Genomic DNA, 24,891 nt, shown 5'->3' with positions numbered 1-24,891 from the left:
AATGTGGTGCTGTGAAGGACAAAAGAAATGTCTTTGCTGTGAATGACATTTGGTCTTCTGGTAGAAAAGTGAGAGGGAGGGTTTGTGTCTGGTGTGTTTGAGCTGCGAAAATGTAGAAGCAAGTCAGTGCTAAGTGGGTGGTGGAGAAAAAAGTGGTTGCAAAATCTCACCATTTCACAATTCAAGTGCCAATTTAAAAAAAAAAAAACATTATACTTTATCCAATTTTCAATACATAATGCCTTTTTTCTAAAGGACTACACTTTCAGCCTGCTTTCGATAACTTTTCCTTCGATGCAGACAGATGCAAAAGCACAGTCTCTCTGAATTATAGTCATGTATGCCACCTGACCTTGGAAAGTACCAAGAAAGACTCTTTGGTTTCTTTAAATTTCTGTCTCATTCACACTTAGCCCCCAACTGTCCATGTCCCTTCTGGCCTTCACACTGCCGTCTGAACTAATGTAGCATCCAGTACATCAAAACATCCCAGCATTACCTCCCCGCAGTGGCCACAGATCAACTGATCAAGCACAAAGAAACTTCCTAGAGACAGCAAATCCTCCCAGCCTGCCTCACAGCTGCATTTTAAGAATATCACTGCATCTCACTAACTAGGGCAAGAAAAACCACCAGCATAAATGACACATGGCCAGCCACATGACAGCTGTTAAAACACTCAACTAATTCTTTGATGCCATGTTGAAAAAAAAAAGAGCCTGTCATGAAAAGTGAGTGTGTTTGAAACTCTTCATTTCCTGATAAATAATAATAATAATAATAATAATAAAATCACGCCTGTAATATTTTTTGCATTGTTTGTTATGTTAATCATAAATATTGCTCTCTATATATTTGTATTCTTAACTTCACTATTTATTGTTAGTTACTGTGATTCAGCTTCTTGTACATTACAGTTAAAAACTATAGTAATTACTCATTAACACAGATGTTTTCTGATGTAAACTGACTAAAAGATTACTGACGACACTGTTATGGTCAGTCACAATTTTAACTGTATATAACGTTGACTTGTGCATATAAAACTATGGGGTAAATAAAGTCAGAAGTAAAAAAGTAAAAGTAGATAAATTTGAATTTATAAAATGGTAAGCAGAGTTTGACTTAAAGCACGAGACACAAGAGAGATAAAGTGCAGACCAAGGTGTTTATTCATCAACATTAAAGATTTAACTGAATCTTCATTGAGGCTAAATGATCTTCTGGATCAGAAAGACATTTAGATCTGTATTAGTTTCTTATGTTTTCATTTAAAATAATTTTTAAAAAATTGGGGGGCGTATTTCTCTTTGTGACGAAATTACATAAAATGCGCAATTTGATCACATTGCTAAAGGAGCATCTCAGAAATGTGTAGATCCAGAACTAGATCAAGCTCTATAAATGAATCACTTCTAAGTTGAGCTGAACCTCACCTCTGGTAAAGTCTTCCTCAAGATCAGTACCAAACTTTTAAACAAAGCTGTTAATAAACAAACGAAAGCAATCCTATGTCCTAAGGTAACTAAAAGCACTGTTAACCACAAGTGGCAGCCCTTTCAGACTGCCACTGATTAACCCATGAACTGAATGTGATATGATTTGCTAAATTAGGCTAAAGAAAAATCTAAGATGCACAAATAATAATAAAAATGCACAAAAAAATCACACTTAAGTATATTATCTTAAAGTAAAGTTTGAATTATGTCTTTATCCTCTTCCATTCCACTTAATTAACCACTTAGTGCCTCCACCCGGACGGTAAGGTGTGCACAGCGCCCCCCTGGGAATTTATTTGGCTTTAACACCTGAAAAACAAAACACAACAATGTAAGAAACTCATCATGTTATTGCCCTCATTATCCATGACTTTAGAGACTGGACAATAAAAATATTTTGTAATGGCATAAACAAACCTGTCAAACTAATTATGCGATCCTTTCATTCGAAAGACCTCTATCAGCATCAACTGAAAGGCTACCAGCAAATATGCCTCAAATTTTGCACTTAAATATTAAAATACTGCAAAATGTTACAATAATAATACAGTCATCTTTAGTTCTCTTATGCATAAACAGGTCAGAAATGTGTGCAGTCCACATTAAAAGGTTTGACTAAAGCATATGTCTTGTTTAAAATGTTATCTTATTTGATCAGTTTCAAAACTGTTTACAGTTCAAAGCTGAGTTGAGTTGATTCTATCATTTACAAAGCAATGTGGGTTAATCTCATACGAGATAATGAGTGCTAGTCTGAGTGAGGTCAAAGGTTAAGTAGGATTTTGTACAATTCCTAATGAGGATCCCAACATTTCGACAGGATGAATCTGTTCATGAGTGAGACGAGCGTTAGCGGTGCGTTATAACTGCACACTGACCTGTAGCACAATGTGTCTCTCAAGCGTGAAATCCACCTCATGAAGAATTCTGCAGTTGGCCTGAAGGAGTCAGAGGTCAGCTGTCTGGGGTTAATAAAAGGTGAGAGATGGTTCAGCGGTCACAGGTTAAGCAAAGGCTGTGCCGTGTTAATCTAACTCACTAACTATTGTTGCTCTCTGACCAGGATGTGAACCGGCTAAAGAGCCGGCTAAAGAGCCTAAGAGGTACCAGCTTTGTTTCAGTGGCTGCCAAGGTTCACAGCAGGGTGACAATCTACAGGCTCTCTTTACTGTCCAGCATCTATTACCAGAGACATAAACATGAAAAGGTTTTAGTCACTAGTTACTGTAAAAATTACAATTGCTATAAATGATAATGTAAGATACTGATTTTAATATTAATTGTTGCTCCGGTTCAACAATCTGTAGCAGAAACTTCCTTGTTCTTTAACTGTAAAATGCATGAAAATCAACTTTTGCTCATTTTTTAAATGTCTTGTTTTAATAAGTAAAACTTTGTTGTTAACACTTCTTATTATAGTTTAATTTAACATGTAAAATTCAGTAAATGTCTAGTGTACATCTGCTTATTCACAGAAACTTGATTCCCACTGTATTCAGGTTAAAAACTCTAGAAATTTTATTCAAGATGAAGTTGTTCTGTGTGTCAGAAAAGTTGGATGTATTCTCAAAAATAAAATTTAAAGCAAACTAATTGTGACAGGCTTGCACTTTAGACACTTCCCACACAATTGCAGTCAGAAGAGTCACGGGGATCATATTCTCTGTATTCTCCGGAGCTTACTGTGATTTTTTGGTGTTAATTGTTTTTTTTTAACAAAAGCACATTGAGCTTATTTTGCAAGATTGCAGATATAAAATTCTAGGTTGTTGATAAGTTTGATAAATATAAGGTTGAAACTTGTGTAACTGGATTAGGTTTCTTTTCAGAAAAATCTGGTTAGACACAAACTGTGATTAATTCTTCATTAGTATTTAAACAATCGAAATATCACAGGGATATAGGGACTATCCTTTGAAATAAAAGTGGATGCACATTTATTCCACATAATTAAATAACTGGTAGAAGCTAGATGTAATAATTAATTTGCTTTCCGCTCACAAAATGGCAAATGTTTCTTTCTTTTCCAGAAATCATGCTAATGCTCATGTATATTTCACTTTTGAACTTAGGACTGGTTATATGCTGACCATAACCTTTTCTCCACATGCACAATCCCTTTGTTTTTATTTTATTCTGATTATTTTTTTAAAATATTGATGTATTTTGCCTCGCCCAACCACATCCAGACACTACACATTTCACTTTGCTGTGGGTACAGTTCAGATATTGAGTTGTTATTTTGCAGGTAAATTGGACAATTTGATTTGCAATGGTTTGTTTCTACATCATGGCCTCTGGGTCAGGTCATGACATTTCGGAATCTGCACACTTACACACAGTCACTGCTAAAACACAAACAGAAGACATCCACTGCAGGATCTGAAAGGCTACCGTGCACTTTTAGCTCACAACCATTAATCTTGTTACCGTAATGACTTTACACCACACCCATTCACTGCCAAAGCTGAGAATACTACCGGATATTCCTAGAAGACTATAATGTGTGCTTTTCTAAAAGCTCTTTTGGTCAAGTAATTCCTTGACAATACGCTTCATCATATTACCTGCTGAACGTAGTTTTCTCATGTCATATAAACTCATCAACCACCTTCACACTATATCTTTTTCAGATTTTAGCTTGACCAATGTTTGTCATGTTCAGAATTATAAGAGCAAATTTTCAGTAAAGTGACATCAAGCTTGCATTAGAAACATTTTGCAGATTTCTGAGCAGGAAGCCAGAGCTGCCTCCCACTGCACTGCAAACAGTCATATCCTGGTGGTTTTGCCCACACAGCAGGTCTCTCCTGGCCAAACTCTCCCTCATTTTGTTTCCAATTAGCTCGCTTTCAGCTCCCCCACTGGTGATAAGTCATAAAGGGCACCAGATCACCAAAAACAGGTGGGATTTATCATCTGTAAACTCCTAAATCTGTGATTAATATTAACCGGACCCATCATGAGGGAGAGCGGGGGAGGGGAGAGGTCAGTGAAATAAACAGTGTGAAGGAATGCATCATCCACATTCAGTGTGGTAAACACTTTAGCCTTGACCTTCCACTGCTGATTGGTATTGGACATCAGCCGTGTGTTTTGTTAGCAGGCGGGGCAAGGCTTGTTTTGTGTGCGAGCAGTCGCTGGATGACTGCAGCTCTGGCCGTCTGGAAGAACGTGACAGCACACTCAGCCTCAGGACTCATGGAGCATGAGTCAACAGTGAAATGGCCATACAGACATTTTTACATGGCACTGACTTGCCATCAAAGACATCCATGGACATCAGACTGATTCCATTTGAGAAATCCACAACAAATGAAAAGAATGGTTGTGCTACACGTAAATACACCAAAATCAAACAATGCAACTGTATGGAGACACACAGCAACACTGAGTTTAGTACCATAATCAAAGTCACCAAATCTACTCTGAAAAATGCAGTAGCTTTATGGATATCAAGTAGCGTATGCGCCAATGCAGCTGCTCTGAGTGAAATTCAATAGATCATGAACATGAGAGACAGAAAGGGCAGAGGCGCATGTGAAGGTGTCATCTCTTCAGCTAGACATGTAGCCACTGGTTTTCTTGTATATATTTAATTCCCATATATCTTTGTATTATTGCTATTTGAGGAGGGATAACATCAGTTTATTTATTCGGTTTGTTTAATTTATATTTAGAATAGATTTTACAGCCTGTGCTAAAATAATAATTTTTGTGCGTTTATACTGAGCATTTCACAACAATCTTTTTACAGTAAATCTGCACTGGAAGTGAGGATGTTTGGCAAGTTTACTGATGAAAGCTAAAAGTCCAATATGTATCTCACCCATACATAAACTAACTTGTAAACGTTCTCTCTCAAGAAAGAAAGAAAGAAAAAAAGAAAAGGTTTTAGTAATTTCTAAAAATGTCTTCTTATCTGATTAGTCATTTGGTGTGAGTGGATGATTACGTGATTACAAAGTCCACAAAGTGACTGCAGCTAAGACAGGGCAGAGGAGAGGTGCATTAAATGTATTGTTTATAAAAGAAATGTATAAAATCTATCTCTTTTTGTGAGTGAAGTGGATCTAAAAAAGGGAATTTTTCTGCGTAATTTACTGACGACACTAGGTGGCATCAAATAACTGCATTTAGAATCTGAATTGGCCCCTTCGGGGTCTTCGCGGGCAGAAGCAGTCTCTTTATGTACCAGTATAACATGAGTACTCATAATATACATTATGGGTGATATGATGCAAACTGTGGTTTGACCGATTCACGGCAAGCAAGTAGTCATAGTGCAAAAAACAAAATAAAAAAAACAAACAGAAAAAACCCGTTCGTGTGCGCACACATGAGAGAGAGAGAGAGAGAGAGAGAGAGAGAGAGAGAGAGAGAGAGAGAGAGCGAGAGCGAGCGATTGGACAGGGAGGGAAAGCAGAAAACATAACAGGGAGGATGTGAACTCTTACCCTCTTTAAAGTCAGCTGAACCCCCGCACTGCTGCTCCGAGACCAGCTTCTCCACGCGTTAACTCCGCCCCAAACCCGCGTCACCGATTCACAGCCGGTGACGTGCGGGCGCATCACTCTCCTCCTCCGTCCCGGAGCAAAGCATCGTCAAAATCAACATCCATCACTCCCCCTCTTTGACTCTCTCTCTCTCTCTCTCTCTCTCTCTCTCTCTCTCTCTCTCTCTCTCTCCCTGATGTCTTTTTAATGTAACTTCTTACTGATCGGGAGAGCAGGGAGCGTCTGGAAAGCCTGGTCGCGTGACTCCATCCCTAATGAAGGATCTGCTCGCACGGCATTCTGTTTAAAGCTGGACACACAGAACAGAAAGGATCAGATTGTATATTTTGGGGATAACGTTTCCTCCCTGTGTGGATGGCTCCGTCTTTATTTCCCCCCCTCTGTGGATGCTATAGCGCACTATGACGGTTTGAATGAAGCTGTCTTTTTGGATTTTGTCCGCGCCAGCAGCTGCTTCTGGGTGACTGCTCAATCTTCACTTGTGAACTCGTTTTAATTTTCTGCCGTTATCCTATGAGCTCGCTTTTATTTATTTTATTTGAAATTGTATTTCGTTTCGTCAAACAATGCCGCAGTTTCCCATGACTGTGTATTAGCTATTGATGCCGACAGTACGTGTGAGTTAATTATCGCGTAAAAACGAAGTTGGGCGCAAAAAGTTTTGGAGAAAGTCGAAATGGCGATGGTAGCGTGGAGAAACACCGAGGCGGTCGGGGACTCTCAGGGGACTCTTTCCTCCCCGGTGTCTCAGGTTGCACCTCTGTCTCTGCCCGGAGAGCTGACGGGACACATGAACCCGGCGCCTTCTCTGGAAATACCCCAAACAGCAGCTGCACCTCAGGGAGCACCGCCGTCCAATCCGTCCGGCAACACCGTCGCGACCACCACCAACAATAACAACAGCACCTCCTCTTCCTCCTCCTCCTCCTCCTTGTCCATGGACAAACAGCAGAGCCAGCAGATCGAGTGCATCGTGTGCGGGGATAAATCCAGCGGGAAGCACTATGGACAGTTCACATGCGAAGGATGTAAGAGCTTCTTTAAACGCAGCGTCAGGAGAAACCTGACCTACACCTGCAGGGCCAACAGGAACTGTCCCATAGACCAGCACCACCGCAACCAGTGCCAGTACTGTCGCCTCAAGAAATGCCTCAAAGTCGGCATGAGGAGAGAAGGTACGCGCTGGCATCAAACTGTTATTACTGGTACTATCACATCCATAACATTTTCACATGCAGCACTCTTTTATGTTTGAACGCATATCTGCCCCATATCTAGTTGTGTGGATGCTACATATGTGTAGCCTAGCTTATGTTTACATATTTCTTTGTGGACCCAGGAGCCTTACCATCGCCACATGTTGCCTTTGTTTGACACTAGGGATATTTTATTCATTTAATAATGTCTATATATATTTTTTTTAAATACGCGGTGTATAATTATTTATTTTGTCTCGGGTACTATAGCTTTATATTGTGTAGACCTCAGTGTGTAATATTACAAATTATTACAGATGTTCCCGCTAGCATCCTGTAGCATGTTAGGTGCACTATTGTTGCTCCCCTTCCGCTTTATGTCCATCATCCCCGGTGAGTGTGAGTCTGCAGAAGCTTTAAATGTCAGGAGTTCACATTCGGCAGTAGATATATTTAACTTTAGTTTTAGTGCCTTTTTTTCGTTTAAATTGTAGCCATAAAAATGTAAAATACATTTTTAAATGATGTGCTCGTGCGGACCATGTGTGTCTGCTCTTATTCATTATGCATGCTTTTCATATACAGCACTAGGCCCAGACCGCAGCCTACACTAGTCTACTAAGAGTCTGCTTTGTTGTCTAAATGTGAAAGTTTATTAAAGTTTAGGCTATTAGAGATTTCACAGCCAAAAAATAAATAATTAAGTTACAATAAGCCTACTCACTTGATGATATTAGAGAGCATTAACTGAAAACGGAATCTGGGCTGTGAACTGGAGCAATTATACATTTGAAACAAAAAAAATGCAACGCTACTGAATACCCAGAAACACGCTGAGAAAAAGAAAAGAGGGGGGGAAAGGAAAAAAAATCTCACACGCCATTATCTGCAGGTTGTGCTCTAGATCTCCCAACACCGAGCTGAATGTGACATTTCTTTCCAGGAGCTGTCCACAACACTTATCCATGTCCACTTCTGAAGAGCCAGCCAACCATAAGCTAGCTCACTACTGACATTAGAAAGGAATCCCAGCCTAATCTGACTAAAATAAGCGCGAGGTTTTAATTCACATATGCTGTTGTAAATGACGTCCCGTGCGTGATGTCTAGTTTTAGGGTTCTTTAAATGTCATCTTCGTTGTTTTAATCGCCTTCTAGCGTGATGTGGCATTTCTGCCGTTTCTTTCTTCCAGCTGTCCAGAGAGGCAGAATACCAACCCAGTCATATCACGGCCAGTTTGCTCTGACAAACGGGGATCCTCTGCAGTGCCACTCCTATCTGTCGGGGTACATCTCTCTGCTGCTGCGGGCCGAACCCTACCCGACCTCCAGGTTTGGCTCTCAGTGCCTGCAGAACAACAACATCCTGGGCATTGAGAACATCTGCGAGCTGGCGGCTCGGATGCTCTTCAGCGCTGTGGAGTGGGCCCGCAACATCCCTTTTTTCCCGGACCTGCAGGTGCCGGACCAGGTGGCCCTTCTTCGCCTCACCTGGAGCGAACTGTTCGTCCTGAACGCCGCCCAGTGCTCCATGCCCGTCCACGCCGCCCCCCTACTGGCCGCTGCTGGTCTCCACGCATCCCCAATGTCTGCTGACCGGGTGGTGGCCTTCATGGACCACATCCGGGTCTTCCAGGAGCAGGTGGAGAAGCTGAAGGTGCTGCACGTGGATTCGGCGGAGTACAGCTGCATTAAGGCCATCGTGCTGTTCACCACAGGTAAACTTTACCTTTTCACCCCCACACACGCTGTGGCTGACATTTTAGCGAAATCACGCAAGCTTAAAATCTAAGGAGAATTGTGCCGCCACCATCACGAAGAAAACAACCGCTATCAAAATTAAAATCCTAATTTAGTTAAATAAATTATTTTCCAAATGTAGCGAAAACAAAATTAATGCGAGCGGACGAGAACGTTACTTAAAAATCGCCCGAAAAACGTAGGAATAAATATTTCCAAAAAAACGACAGAAAATCTTATAAAAATAATTTTACAGATTTTTTTTTATTGCTCGTGGCATAATAGTTTGCATAACACTCGGTAACTGTGCGTTCGGGGTTGGGGAGGGGGGCTAAAAAGAAAAATCAATAATTTGTATTAAAACTCTGAAACACCTTAAAAGCAAAATCTATATAAAATAATTCTTTTGCAGATTTTAGTATGATCATAAGTCTGATGATCCTCTGATATCGTTATAAACGGTCATTAAAAAAGGAATACAAATCATATATGTTGGATTTGCTCTAGAAAAGTACTCCCTTTAAACCTGAGCCAGCTGCTTTACCTCTGATAGAATTCATAGTGAACTTAAGTGACCTCATACAGTTGTCAGATCTTGAAGCAACAGTTTATCTGCATTAAAATAATACTGAAGAGGAAGTGTGAGTGAGTGAGTTTGATGGTCTTAAAACGGCATCAAATCCTTACAGCCCTTAAAATATGAAATACTCTGCCTGAATAGGTTATGCAAATGGGTTTGAGTTAAACATTTGACAGCATCTATATTCCACTGCTGCTTCACATAAAAGGTGCCTCAGCAGAGTGATTTATTACATACTTACATACATACATATACATATACATATATATATATATATATATATATATATATATATATATATATACACATATATATATATATATATATATATATATATATATATATATATATATATATATATATATATATATATATATATATTAATTTCAAGTGAAAAAAACTTGTTTTCAGGCTTAAAATTTAGAGGGGTTTTTTTTATTTTAAAAAGAAAATTTTTATATTTAAATCTTGCCACTGTTTTAAAAACGATCATAGCATGTAAATGTAACTGCATAATACATTTTATTCTTTACATCTTTAAATTTGAAAATATCTTCATAAAGAAGCTTTTTTTGTACTGTTCATAAAGCAATGGGAACTATTAGTTGACTTTGCAATGCAAAATGTATGCCAGTTTCTTCACAGCCTTTTAGATGACAGAGGGATGTTTGGTTGTTAGATTGTGAGTGGGTTCAAAAGGACAAGTAGCAGCAGAGTAAAAAAATAAACAAAGAAGGTTTCCTATTGGTCTATTTTAGTCCCCGTGAGCATATGTGAGCACATGTGAGCCCGTGCCTTTTAAACTGGGACAGTCCTGCTTTAACCCCTGTTTCCAGCCGGCCTGCAGCTTTACAGTACAGACAGAAGAGTCTGGTGTGCGTTGAAATGCAAATGACTCAGAGCAATCAATGCTCTTGCCGTGCTTCCTTCCTTTTGTCTGGGCCCTGAGTATTCTTTTTTTTTTGATTGGATGAGAGCAGTGGCACCATTGTTGATCCCAGATGGCATCAGATTGACAAACCTCAACTATTTGCCTATATGTTTTATTTTCAACCTGCCACTGCGCTCTTACAGTATCCAATTTTACATTTTTAAACCTCTACATTTACCCAACCATGTCTGACTAACTAGTTTATTGGGTGTTCTGTGTTTATGGTTGATGGTTCTGATACCATCTTAGTGAGGTTCACTCAAATCTGTTTACAAAGTAATAAAATATTTAAATGCATCCACTAAGATTTGGCATTCTGCTGCCCTGACCTCTTCTTTAATGTCTTACCCAGGGATTTAAATAATATCTGTAAATAGTAATACCTACAGATTTTTGTTTTTTCTGGTGCTTTTTTGACTTTCGATCACTGTAACTTTTCATCTAACTCCACATTCAGACTGTACCATCGCGAGTTTTGGTGATTTTGTATTAACACTGAATAAACGTGAAACTGAAGTATTTTTCAGATGCCCAGTTGAACCACTGGTCCTGACCTCTTCTCTTCTGCCTATTTGTTTCTGTGTTACATTCTCTCTGTAGATGCTTGTGGTCTATCAGATGTGGCCCATGTGGAGGGTCTCCAGGAGAAATCGCAGTGTGCTTTAGAAGAGTATGTGAGGAGCCAGTATCCCAACCAGCCTAACAGGTTTGGGAAGCTGCTGCTTCGCTTGCCTTCCCTCCGCAGCGTCTCTTCTTCTGTCATAGAGCAGCTTTTCTTCGTCCGTCTGGTGGGGAAAACACCCATAGAAACTCTGATAAGGGACATGCTGCTTTCTGGTAGCAGCTTCAACTGGCCTTACATGGCTATTCAATAGAGAATAAAAGCTGCTGTGGTGCTACTAAGGTCAGGAAGGGTCCCACTTTTCAAATCAAGTCATTTCAAATAGTAAAATCTCTGTTGATTTAAACAAGAGAAAAAACTGCCAGTGGAATTAAATTCTCTAAAGTATCTTAAGGGTAAAAATGTAATTTAATTTGCTTTTTTCATCATACCGGAGGTATTAGCTGCCTTATTTTCCATTATGCCACTTTTAGAGGGGTCCATAAAATACAGGAAATCTACCAATGACGAAATGATCTGACCGCACTGGCAGAAATTTTCACTTGTTTAAAGGGAACTAATGTCAGTAAACGAAATGACTGGTTAAGATGGACATGTTTTTGCAGTGTGGTGACCTCTCACAGTCTATGGTTTTTGGGATAACAAACAATATTTATTGGACCTGTGTGTATATTTATCGTGCTTGTAAATTATGTTTTGGATCCTTTTTGTTTTCTTTTTTTTCCCTTTTTCTTTTTTTTTATGTTTTACATATTTTTACCCCAGCTAGTGAGAAAACTGCAGGGATCGTCTTGTGTTGATCTGTTTTTTGTTGTTGTTGTTGTTGTTGTTTTCATACCTTCCAGACATAGCACTTTGGACTAAAGGAACATTTCAGAAAGATTTAATATGATTGTTTGAAACCCGACTTCTTCTGACTTCAACCTTTTTGCTCGGTTGCATAGAGACAGAAAGGTGAGATTGATGCTTTGTTTTAGTTACTTTGTTTTCTTATTCTGGTTTTCTTATTGACATGCAAAGAATGAGAACAGCAAAAACATTTCAGAACTGCACTTCTCATGCTCAGTGTTCGGTTGCGCCAAGCGTTAGTCATTTCTTCGTTATACTTCTTGGCTAATACGATTATTTCCCTTTTGCCATAATGTTCCAGTTAAACTCTTTAAAATCCTATTTCAAAGCAATTTGTCTCTCCCGGATTTTTGTCACACTTCAACTTTTCTGTTTTTTTCCTCATCTGAACTGAGAGGCTAATCATGGCGGTGAGCTGACTGTTGGATAGCTTAATCCAATGTTTTTTATATTTAGAGGGGTTAAAGTCCAAATCATATTCCCGTGACAGGTAAGAAGAACACGAATGACACTACGAGATTAAGGACAAATGCATTACCAAATACTTCTAATGAATTTATGTTTCCTGGACTTTTACACTGACTTCCTCAGAGATTTTAAGAGCACTGGGTCTATAATAACTACAATCTCTTAATTTCCCAGGCCAAGAAACAAATTTATTTCAGTATAACTCATGCATTAATGAGCCCAGGCCACTTAATGGCACAACAGACCACTGCAGGGTATTGCTGAATTTAGAGTGTATGTGCATGTGTGTGTGTGTGGGTGTGTGTGTGTGTGAGTGTATTTGTGTTTACTTCTTTTTGACAACCACTCTGATGTACTGTGAAAGCATATTGGTTAACATATTGGTACCGTATTAAATTATAACTCAAGATTTATAAATAAAGTGTATTTGCTTTATTTCGTCATTTCAGCTCAACAGTGTTCATGTTTGTCACCTTCCAACAGGAATCAAGTGTGTTTACACAAGGGAGCGCATCCGTTATAATTTTGATTTTTTTGTACTGCAATGGAGTAAGGAAACGTAAGCCAAGTGGAGTCTGTCTGGTGTTCTGGAGCCCATTTCTTACTATAATATTGTCACTAATTGGGCGTTTTAATCAAACTAATTGCTTCCACTGACAGTGATAGCTTTATGTGAATGTCAGGTTGTATTTACATTTGCCTTATTTAACAACCTGCAGGAAAACAGTTAACTTTTCTCCTGCACTTATCTTATATTGGGCTTGATCACTCAGTTTTAACATCTTTACAACTTAAGAAAACACCTAAAGGGAGGGAACAAAGAGTGTCACGTTACATCCTTTTCTTGTAGCTTGCAGCTTGTAGCCTGTAGCTGTGCTTTTTTTTTTTTTTTTATAACTTATTAATAGTTTTAAATTAACTATTAAGACAAAACCTAGTATGATCTTGTAGTATGGCTGTATCAGTACATCCACACATGCAAAAGAAAACTGTATGATATAAAAACATTTTCTTTTTAGAATACTACAATAAAAGTCTGTCTTCAAATAAGGTAAAGCTGCTTTTCCAACTCTTTTTGCTATTAAATCTTCTATTAGTTAAAAAAAAAAAAAGCTGGTTAAACTCTTCATAAGAGAATGAAAATGGAGTTAAAACCGTGACTGTGGTGCCAGATTGAGGAGGACAGAGAGGATTAAATCAGCTTCTTTGCTTCTAATGAACACAGAGCTAATGAGGGGGCCCTGCGTGCTCTGTCACTACAGTTTACCCTGAGGAGGCCGAAGCTGGGTGCCCGTCGGCCCCTGGGTGTTCTGGGCCCAAGGGCCAACATAAAACAATGGAGCATTTTCCCACACACGTACAGCTCCAAAGAGACGATAATGAGAAAAGAGTGTCCAGGCTTTATGTGGTGGTGGAAAAAAGAGTTCAGCCTGAGATCAATACGCGACACTACTCAAATGGACTTTCCTTCGCGGCCACGTTTTTGCCTTTTTTCTTGACCGGAGTAATAAATAAGGGGGGAAACATCTCTCTGCTGTTTTCTACGAGCACAGGAGCTGGATCAGTTATCAAGCAGCGTGGTTTGTACCTAGCCAATCAGCTTTCGAGGATGAAAGCGTGCAGCCAGTCATATCGCTTGAGATCTTTTTTTTTTTTTTAATATTAATATTCATCGTCAAGTGAGAAGTAGTGAACCATGATGCTCAAGCCCTCAGGAAGCATTACTGTCGGAGTGTTTATAGCTTTTTAAGAAATGCAGCGCAAATGCTTATAAATAGTTTACTGAACAAATGAAATAACACTGACCTACCTGTTGTCCGGGTTCCTGCGCGGTGCTGTGATTAATGTAGTTCACGAAGCTTTTGCGCAGTTCTTCTCGAATAGAAACCTCCTGAAATGCTTGATTTAAAAAAAAAAAAAATCAAGATGTGGACGCTGTTAGAAAGTTCTGAAACTGAGTTCATATATATATATATATATATATATATATATATATATATATATATATATATATAATGTTAAAAACATGTCTAACCAAATAGTTTCCAGAAAAATAAGATTTAAGAAGCGAAGAAAAATAAATTGCATAACATCTCATGTATTTCCCGTTTGTTGGAATGATCGATAATTCCACATACACGTACATATTGTTTCTTATATGGTACATTTAAACACGCGGTAACTCAATGTGCATAAAATATAAAAAGATTAAAAAACTGTATTGTTGCAAGTTTTCCACCCGCTCTGTGTTATTTAAAGAAAAGACCAAGACTGACTTTTTTTCCTCTCACATTTTATTTATTTATTTATTTATTTTTAGAACGCCTGGTGGACAAAACGGTTGATTTAATAAAAGTACAAAACACAACTCCTGAGAAATTCAGTTGAGTTGCTGGAACGTTGCGCCTTTATTTTCTAAATAAAAGCGCTTTAAATTAATTATCTTTCTAATCAACTATGATTTTGAAGGGATTCTTATTTTAAATTTCACTTTCAAAGCTACCATGTTGTTTTGAATTTTATAAGTTAAACATTTAAATGTATCTCTTAACTTTTATATAATATCGATATATTATTAACATTATAGAAATCCAGAAAATATTTGAAATATTATTTCTTTTAAAGAAAATTTGTCACCTGTGTTTTCTCGCCAGAAACAAACAATTAATATATTCAGTTTTGTATTTTTTCCTCTTCTTCTTTGGTGGCAATGCACCTTTAAAGTGGTTTTACTTTGAAAAACGGAAAGCTGTCAATATATTATGGAATGCGCCTTTCTGTTGGATCCCTAATATTTTTCTTTTATGTCTCTCTGCGTTGGTTGAATTGAACCGCTTACTGTGGGACTTCAGTGGGTTCTTACGCCGAACGGGAAGAAACTGCGACACTTAAATTAACTATTGGAATGATTTGATAATTCAAATATTTCTTGAAACGGAGCCCAGTTAATAACTGTTATCTCTGTGCATTTAAACATTTTACAGGTGAATGTGTTGACAAGTTTTACAGCACACTTTATATTATATATTTCCTCTACATATTTATGTTAAAATTTCACATCAAAACCTTCAGTTCTCAAATCAACTTCCACCGACTTTTTTAGCCACATAAAAACAAAACAATTTTGACCATTCCTTAAATTTTATTTTAATAATAATGTGAAAATAAAATACAAGACTTTTGAACGTGTCTGCTTAAAATTCTCTTTTGGAAAAATATCCTAATAAAAAAAATTTATTGTGTATTTGTGATAACGCTGTAAACAACAAAGCAAAATACTAGATGAAACGAAAAAGGGAGCAGAAGAAGTTTCAGAGCAGGAAAACAACAAGAAAAATAAAGAAACAAATGCTCCCACAGTGAGGCAGGGTTTATGTGCGAGTAAAGGAAGCTTGGTCTTTTAATCGATCTTTCGATCTTTACTGTATATTTACTTCAGTCGTTCATTTTATTTATTTATGGGCGCCTGAACTTTTTATCTTATTTTCTGTAAGAGATATATCCATTTTCCCCCTAATATTTAGTGTAACTTTGTGCTTTTATTGTGAAGCATTTTAAAGAACTGCAGCCTTGAACTTTGTCCCGTTGAGGAAAGAGTTGTTTTCAGCGTACATACAGTGGCTGCATTTGATACCGCCAAAGAGACTCAGAGTGAAGGTAAACAGTTCCTCTTCTCTGAGGACATTTTTATATTCTACTGAGAGCAAGGTGTTTAATTCTAAATACAAACGTCTTCCCATACAGTGGGCTAACAGAACATAAATGATTGTACAAGTCAGTAAAGAGTCCATTGGCTTGGTACAGAGATTAAGTGTGATCGGAAGACTTAAAAGCACGTTTGTTTCCGAAATGGGGCTCCATCTGTCTGGAAACTGGCATTAAAGGGACCTGAAACATCTGAGAACAAGTTTCACATTTTGCGCGGAAAAGCTGTTCAAAAGCGAAGTTTCTGGGACACATTTAACACGGAAGCCCCGTCGGATCAAAGAAACATATTTTTAAATCTTTTGCAAGTGATCAAAAGCAGCAGTTTAGAATTGCTGCTACTTTTGTTTGTAATAAAGTCCCAGAAATAAGTTATACTGTGAAAAACGCCTTGATGCAGATATGTTTGTTCCCTCTGGTCAGTAAATTAGGTCAAACTAAAGCACAGTTTTGTCATCATTTTGTGCTTCTACATGGAAATGGGTGAACTTTGCTTACTGTACTCATTTGTTTATCTGTGGGCAAACCTAAGCTGTGGGAAGAAGGGGCCAAGTTCTGGCTTTCCTTCTTATTTCCTTTCCTTGTCCCCGAATTGCCCTACTAATCCTGTTCAGACTGACATCATGCCACTCCAGCTCCCTGCTTAGATGCCTTGAAGCTGATGGCAAGATTCAAGAGGTTCCCCTGGATCCATTCAATGACCTTTGACCCCGGTCTGCCCTTTCACCTTATACCAGCTAAAGAGAAGGCAGACATGACAACATCAAACCACCAAACTTTAGCCGTGCAGCCATATCATTTAACACCGTTTGCCAAAACTTATGCCGGAAAAGGTTATTAAGATTCACAGCACAATCATCATTAAAGGAGCATTGGTCTCAAATGCTCACTGAAAAAATTCAATTTCTGTCTTTTTTTTTCACCCTCACTTGAGAAATGCAAATGTAAACCCGTGGAGGTGAAGATACAGCAAGCGCCACGCCTCAGCGAGCCCATCTGACGCTCATGGAAACAAAATCTTAAAAGCACTGAATATGCGAGGAAGCCTGTCTGCTGAGGAGCCCCCCTCGCAAAACATTTCAGCGACCAAGGAGGGAAAAAAAATACACACACACACACACCAATCAACTCAAGGACTGTACAAAGAGCGGTCTGTCGTTGCTAAGAGACAGATGCAGAATAACCTCCATGAGAAACCTGACCATGACCCTTCCGCCTCCTCCTCCTCCCAAACAGTCTCTCCCTCTCCCACCCAATTACTACCAAACATTAAAGCCCACCTCTGTCACATTAAAGCTGAAAAGCAGGGATGTTGAGGGAGGGGCGGGATTCATGGGGTTTGTTTTAATAAGAAGCTGCATAGAAGATTTTGGATTATTCCTTAAAGCAAAAAGAAACCAATTTTCTTTATTTTTACACATGAGACTGAATGTTGTTTGGGAGCAGCAGGCATGGAGGATTGGTGTTGGTGTGTTTTATACAGGCAGGCGGATGGGCGGAGTTTGCGTTGGATAAGAAGAGGATGGGGGTGGGCAGAGGGAAGTCATCAGACGAATGAGATGATGAAGATTTGACAGAGAGGTGACAGAGAGTTCAGCTTATAGGAAGCCTGTCGATTAGTGCCTGTGTGGCTGACAGGTGGAATCCCAGGGGCGCGTCTGTCACCGCAGTCTGCTGCCAGGCCCAGCCCCAGCACCTCCGCCACCACAGGAAACACCCATGTGCGGGGATATTCTGCAGACACGGCAGCGTCTCATTGGCCCAACCGGCAGCCCTGCCTCACAAGCAGAGCCTAGATTAAAGCTTTATTGTGCACAGAAACCAGGGTGAAAGTCATGTTAATCCTCCACTAATACATTGCTATCAGTGATCTCTTTTTACAACCCGATCCAAACAAGCTTCCTGGAATGGGTTTTAATCTGACTGAGGGCAGAAGAAATTTTAGGGCCATGTGAAATACTACTTTTTTGTTTGTTTTTATTATGTACTGTTGCAGCAGAGCATGGGAAACTGAAAAGCACAGTGCTGAGAGGGCCTCTGCTGTTGCTAAGATCCATTAACATGCAAATCTTCCTTTTAAAAAGTTTTTTTTTCCTTTTTACTGGAAAGGCAACAGGGGCAAAAGAAAAAATCATACTGGGATGAAGAAAGCAGATATTATGGCACAAAGACGAAGCCAAACACAAATGAAAGTCTTAGAGGATTTACATAGGATCAGGAAACTTCAAATATCTCAATTTTGTTTTGTCTCTCAGATTTTTCAGTCTGCATAGTTCAGTCTTGCAAGGTTGTACAGAAGAGATGAAATAAAGATAAAGACGAACTGTTTTACGTCGAGAGTGATGAAGGAAATATTCAGCTACAGCAGTTTTAATTAATAGTGTAAAAAAATGTATGTCAGTGTAAAAATAGTTGCATTAAGCAGATCCTCTGAGCTTTACAAAGCTTTAGTGAGATCATTGGTTTGCTGGCTGGGCTGCAACTTCACTATTTTGGTTAATTGCTTTCTTAGCATCATTTTCAGCTGTTTTCACTGAGGGAGTACAGTGTCTTAGAAATAACCAAGTAAAGTAAATGCACTTCACGTGTACTTTGTTTAAAAAAAAACTGGTTTCTTTGAACTAGAACTGCATAAACAAAATACATGCCACACTGCTGAACGCACAGTCCAATCTGTAAAATATAGATCTATATCTGTGATAATGGCATTACAGAATCAAGAATAATCATAAAGCTAGGTCTCAAAAAGGACAGACATATCATATAGTATGAATGACAGATCTGAGCAATTACATAACATGCCTACATGCTGCCTACGCTAACAAGAAAGTACCTACTGTTTTTCTGTTTTATTGAAAATTGTTTACATACCCATAAACACACACATTTAAAGCATCGGATATATCTAAAATATCCTATTTATCTGGCATCTCAAGCACACATCAGGCATGTTGGCATTTTGACAAAAAGAGCATTTTTTCATTAATCCAGATTCCATTAAAATTGCGCTGGTACATGCAGAAGGTTGGTGTGGCCGAGGAGGATGCTAGGGATAGGATAAGATGCAGGTAGATGGTCCACTATAGCGATTATTGTTTGAAAATTGTGAAAATTCAAAACAAAGCTGAGAACACTTTTACAGCACTGCACATTTTAGACATATCTACAAGTTGGTCATAGAGGTTTCGATCATTCCTATGGTGATGAGTCAAAAGTGCTTTAACAACTCGCTACTGCTCACACTGTGCACAGTACAGTACCATCAACAATAAGGCACCTGAGTATAAATTCCCCAGTCATCTCAATGTTCTACATTTGTATGTCATTCAGCATTCTTTAAATGTTATGTACTTCACATATAGCGCTTTGCTGAAAGCTTCAGAAAAAAGTACAACAAATAGAAGTCCATAGATTTTGAGACAAGGCGCTGCCTGATGATTAACTTCTCTATTTTTAACACCTGTCCTAAACGCATTTGCTTCCCCAAGAGGAGTCTAATAATCTTATTATTTCAGTTATTTATTTTTATTTTATTATTCATATTATTATCTGTGTGCCTGACAACTCACTAGCTACATAAAGCTGCGTAATTAAACATTGATAATTTGTTAAATACTACTATACATCCCTCCCATGCTTTTCCTTCTGCCTATTTGTTGTATGGCTGTTAACAAAGATAAGAGGACTTTGATTTCTCTCTTAGCACTTCTTAATCATCATTCGCAGGTCACTGGAATATTGTCCGTGTGCTGTGACCTTTGACCTCTTGATCTCCTGACTGCTGTTTGTTTGTAATCTGCTGATCTAGGAAATTGGATGACAGCGGATTATGAAATCATTGGAATTCCTAAAATTTTGCTTGTTTTAATACAAATGTTTTTGCACCCTGCCATGTTCTGTATCCATTGCTCATAAGATTATATGAAGTCTTTATCCAGTTTCAGTTCAATGAAATGTAGACAAAATGTTTTACCACTGGTTTATCATTCACAATTTTGGAAGACAAAACTGTCTGATTGTTGCTGGATTTGTTCCCTATGTTACAGTTATATAACTCAAAAAAGTTATCCATTATTTCAAAGGGTACGAGTCTATAGTGTGTATTAGACATGTCCATATGGGGGATGGGTAGAGAGAAAAAACTTGTAAATGTTAATGTTACAGTACGATTTTCTCATGAAAGTGGCCTCTTGACATAATTATTGGTTTGAATAAACATTGTTTAAACATGGCTTTTTGAGAAACGTGAAAGTAGCTGGTTTCACGAGTAAACACATTAGAGTTGTACACGCACTTGCAGTGTAAGAGAACCCAGAGGGGATAATGGTCACTTGAGTGAGACAGATTAGCTCAAGACTCACATGTTGCATCTTTGCAGTGCCAGTTGATGCATTAGTCCTCTGAGCTGAGCTATGTAATTCCATTACATAGTTAACGTACATTACATTAGCTTGGTATAGGCCTTATTTAATGTGCTATCAGGGTTACTTTAACAACAGTATGCGTTATAGTTAAAACATGACACATAAAGAGTTTAAGTTTAAAAATGTGAAAATGAAAAAAGTTTTAAAAAAGTCAGAAAACTGTAGATTTATTTTGTGTTTGCAAAGTCTTCATTGATCGTTTGTGTTTAAAGTACATTTAGAGATTTAGAGTCCCATAGGTAACTTTTCATTTACAGTGGTTTTCTAGGTATTGCCAACAAAGTCTTAATGTCAAACACACACACAATTTAAATTAATGAATTAAATCTTAATCAATAAACTATCATCAGTTTTGCATGTGACTGCATGCAAAGAGGGTTCTTGCATTTTAGATGTGTTATGCAATGGGGATTGGGGGGGTTATAATCTGTTATATAACAATAGAGAAAGTGAAATGTAACACTCTTAAATTGGAAGATTCCAGCATTTGATTTTTACCTCTGACAGAATTCTTGTTCTTTCCAACATCTGTAAGATTTTGAATATTTAAAACTTGAAATATTGCTTAAATATCGTTAACCTTTGCGCTTGGAATGTGGTTTATACCTAAAGCAAAGGGTGTAGTGGGAATCACTGGGATTGATTGTGCTGGATTTTGATCCATCTCTTTGTTGAAGGAAGGTCTTGTAGAGAAAACAAACTTAAATGTTGGGTTTTTGCAGTCAGGGAATTTAGTCTTGGGATGATTACATTTAAGAAAAAACTGCACTAAATTTTTCCTTCATCATAATGTATAAGCATTTATTACAGACACTTAAAAAGCTAGAGTCTAACCTACTTTGAGAGCTCAATAATTTGATGGAAACATATTTGAAGGGGAAATTTTCTATTTTTTTAAGTTTGATACTGACAATTATTGATTAACCTGCTGAATTTTTCCTCTTATTTTATAAACCATATACTCAAAAAATTCCTTTAAAACGGCTGATTATATTCCAAAAGTAACATCATGAAACTTCTTGTTCTGTTTAACCAAAAGTCTATAAAAAGCAAAGATATTCAGTTGATTGTAGAAGCTGGACGAAGGCAGCTGCAAGCCCCAAATATGTTAGAATTTTCAAATTAAAAAGGCCTCAAGCTATAGTTCAGTGTTTAGAAATAAACATAACTGGACATAACTATAGCAAACTTTCATGATGTAATACAAACAATACGAAGCTGTTCTAAATGTAAATATAAGCGTGAACAGTTTTACAAAACAGCTCGACACAACGAAGCGAGCTGACAAGATGATGATCATTATATTCAAGCAAAAAAAAAAAAAAGGAGAAGAGTGGCGAAAGATTCAGAAGGTCCCATACAGCAGATCTGTCAACTCCATTCAAGCAGCAGAACACAAAACAGCATTTCTATCTTACCTGTATGTTGCCCCTATTATGACATTTTGACTTTATCGTCAAGGGAAACGTTTTGAATAAATATTTCTTTTCACCCTGATTGACTGAGGAGTCGTTTCATCTTCATCAGACTGACTCACACTCTGTCATGAATGGTTTGAACTGTTTGGTACACTCTTGATTTCTCGCAGTGGAGGATATTTTTGGCACTCTGCTGTGGCAAACAGAGTGATGCACAGAGAGAGAAAAGAGAGAGAGGCTCACAGGACTCTCTCGGTAGGCAGTGTGTGAGATCTGGGGCCCTGGGGCCCTTTGGATGGCTCACGCTGAATGGGTGCCCTGGAGAGGTGACCAAGCTCATTGAGAACAGGTTACGAGGGGAAGGGAATGCTTTTGCTCTGCGTTTGGCCCCCTGACCCACTGTCCAACGTCTGCCTTGGCAGCTTTGAAACCCAACATATTTATTTGCAACGCTCTGAAGAGAGAGGGTGGAGCAGCTGTCAGAATAAAGTCATCGTCCTGCTGACAGCTTCATCTGCTGTTGAAGGGCAGCTATGACAGGCGCACAATGTCGCTGCGTCGGCCAGCCGTGGGTAAAGGCCTGTCATATGTGGACATGCTGGGAACCTCCCCTCCTTCCCCTCTCTCAAGCTCCCTTGATATGCCAGAATTATTTCTTTGGCCCAGTTAGAGACATTTTTCATCTCAGAGTATAGTACAAAGATGTCAGCTGCGTAACATGTGGGAACACTCCACGTTTATGCTTTACTGAGCCTCGGTTATCATTATGAGACATAAAGCATCAAAGAGGAATAAATCTGTAATGCCTGTCCAGATATACAATGTCATGATATTGCAGAATCATCAGTTTCACTTTTAAGTACTCTAAAGATTGATAAAGAATGTAAATTAAATCATTATACTGACCAATTTTTTATTTGTAACTTATTTATTTGGTGACATATAACATATTACACCTTGCTTTTGTCTTAGATTATATGCAGTCGATGTCTATTTTAAAAATTTGGTGGGGGGTGGGGGAGATCTAACCATACCACCATAACACTGCATGACACAATTTTATAGAAACAGATAATAACATCAAAGCTACCTTCGTATGCAGACCATCCACAGGTAATTACATTAGCAATGCTCTGGGTGATGAAAGCAGCAGCAGCAGCACCGCGACCAGCTGGCGTCATGCTAATATGCACAGGGCACCCAGCATCCTTTCCTATCAATAAGTCATTATCTAAGCCATTCCACTGATGGGCGTCCAGCAGCCCTCTCTGCAGTTCCGACAAAGAGGGTGGAGAGGGCACAAGCAGGTTTGAGTGCTGGAATGCTGCCCGTGTATGAGGAGTCATTCATGCCAAAGAAAAGCAGCAAGCAGCACCACTGCAGCCATAAGAGAGCTTGTCAGACTAAAATTAGCACTCCATTTAAAAATGGAATGTGTTGGTGTGTTCTTGCACGCTCTGGTCTGAAGAGGAAGCACGATCCAAGACAAAGGTATAATTTCTAACAGGGATGGGGGACAGGTCCCTCTCATTTTCAAAAGCCTACTTTTGTGCCTTTGCCCACTTTTAAAGCTTCAGTTTTGTTTGCTCAGCCAGATCTCTCTAAACACTGCGACTATAATCAAGAGAAGCTCTGAGTTTATGAAAATGTTGACACACTCGTCTGAGTCACTTTCGGTTATTACTGACAATAAACCTTTATGAGCAGCAGCAAGTGGCTTCTTTCTTTTTCAAAATGAGCTCTCATGCACATGAATGCTCTCTCAGCTTCTTGGTGGAGACTGTTGGCTATATGCACAAGGTAGATATGCAATGTTAAATTTATATCTGGACATGAGATGCAGTCTACAGGTTTTTGTATATTTTTATAAAGCGTCTTTAATACAAGGTGTCATGTGAATTTAAGTTTCTGGCAGATTTGCAGTTTTGGACTTTGTGAGTGCATAATTTTGGACCAGATCCAACAGGAACCTGTACAAATTCAATAAAAGGAGAAAATAAAGTACAAGCAATCTGGGGAGGGCCTGAACACATCTAAAGAGAAGACACACACAGACTGGAAGCATTGTGATGCACATCATTTAAGATTTTAGTTAATTGTTCTTTCCCACCATGGCATCTTGAACAGCATTGAAGTAACCGGACCTAAAATAATTAGTTTAAAATTAGTATATTAAATTTATAAAATTTGCATTAAAAAAATAAGAAAAATGTAATAATTTTTTAAAATAACCTTCTGAACTAACACAAGGTAATATGAAAGAAGTATGCTCTGGTCTATCCTGATCAACTCGAGTATCGGACATACTGGCAAAATGACCCCAGACCTGCTGCAATTAACGGAGATGCTACTCCACATGGGGCAATTAGTTTTCCCAAGGGGCCACATGAAAAACTAGGACTGTTGTAGAGGGCCACATTAATACATTTATAGAGATAAAAATTAAGTGAGTTTAGCTAATTGGTAATGCCCCTCACAGCAATCCCAGGTTCACATGTGTCTAACTGAGCTGGATGAAATGGACTTTACATGATCTGCTAGAGAAAAGTTGGTCTTGGGATTACTGGTCCATTCCAAATGTACACTAAGGAGGTTCTTGCCTAATAAATCAGCAGGCAAACCCAACAGTTGACCAGCTTTGTTCACTCAAGTTACTGAGTTATTGTTTATTAGGCATTTGTCAATTTTCACAATTCACTTTATTCAAATCTGAAAACAAAGCCTGATATAGATGGATGAGCACAGCACGCGACCCACAGAGGTCCTGGTTTAAATTGATTGTGCTGTGTGCTGTGGGTCTTCCCCTGGTCTCTCTGAGCTTTCCTGTATTCTCAACTGTCCTGTTATAGCAAGGGCTAAAAAAGGCCCCAAAATATTTTGAAAAATCTGACAATATTATCTTCTAACTGAATGTTTTTAATAATGTCCCAGCTGACCGTCCAA

General features: G+C 38.5%; 1 protein-coding gene and 1 long non-coding RNA gene across 2 annotated transcripts; one reads left to right on the top strand and one right to left on the bottom strand.

Moving 5' to 3' along the window:
* Positions 1-1,183: 1,183 nt before the first annotated feature.
* LOC101477040 (uncharacterized) lies at positions 1,184-6,036 on the bottom strand. The gene is made up of 3 exons (XR_190904.1): positions 5,957-6,036; positions 2,378-2,461; positions 1,184-1,808 (listed from the first exon to the last, which is right to left on the bottom strand). It is a non-coding gene; the product is annotated as an uncharacterized LOC101477040 (long non-coding RNA).
* Positions 6,037-6,193: 157 nt separating this feature from the next.
* LOC101477216 (COUP transcription factor 2) lies at positions 6,194-13,261 on the top strand. The gene is made up of 3 exons (XM_004539779.3): positions 6,194-7,191; positions 8,405-8,929; positions 11,063-13,261. The coding sequence occupies exons 1-3, from the start codon at positions 6,693-6,695 to the stop codon at positions 11,335-11,337; spliced, it is 1,299 nt and encodes a 432-aa protein (XP_004539836.1). The 5' UTR covers positions 6,194-6,692; the 3' UTR covers positions 11,338-13,261.
* The last annotated feature ends 11,630 nt before the right edge of the window (positions 13,262-24,891 follow it).

Source organism: Maylandia zebra, linkage group LG1, assembly GCF_041146795.1.
Source record: "Maylandia zebra isolate NMK-2024a linkage group LG1, Mzebra_GT3a, whole genome shotgun sequence".
Lineage (NCBI taxonomy): Eukaryota > Metazoa > Chordata > Actinopteri > Cichliformes > Cichlidae > Maylandia > Maylandia zebra.
The sequence above is the reverse complement of the archived record's forward strand: the minus strand, read 5'-3'. Positions and strand labels throughout refer to the sequence as shown.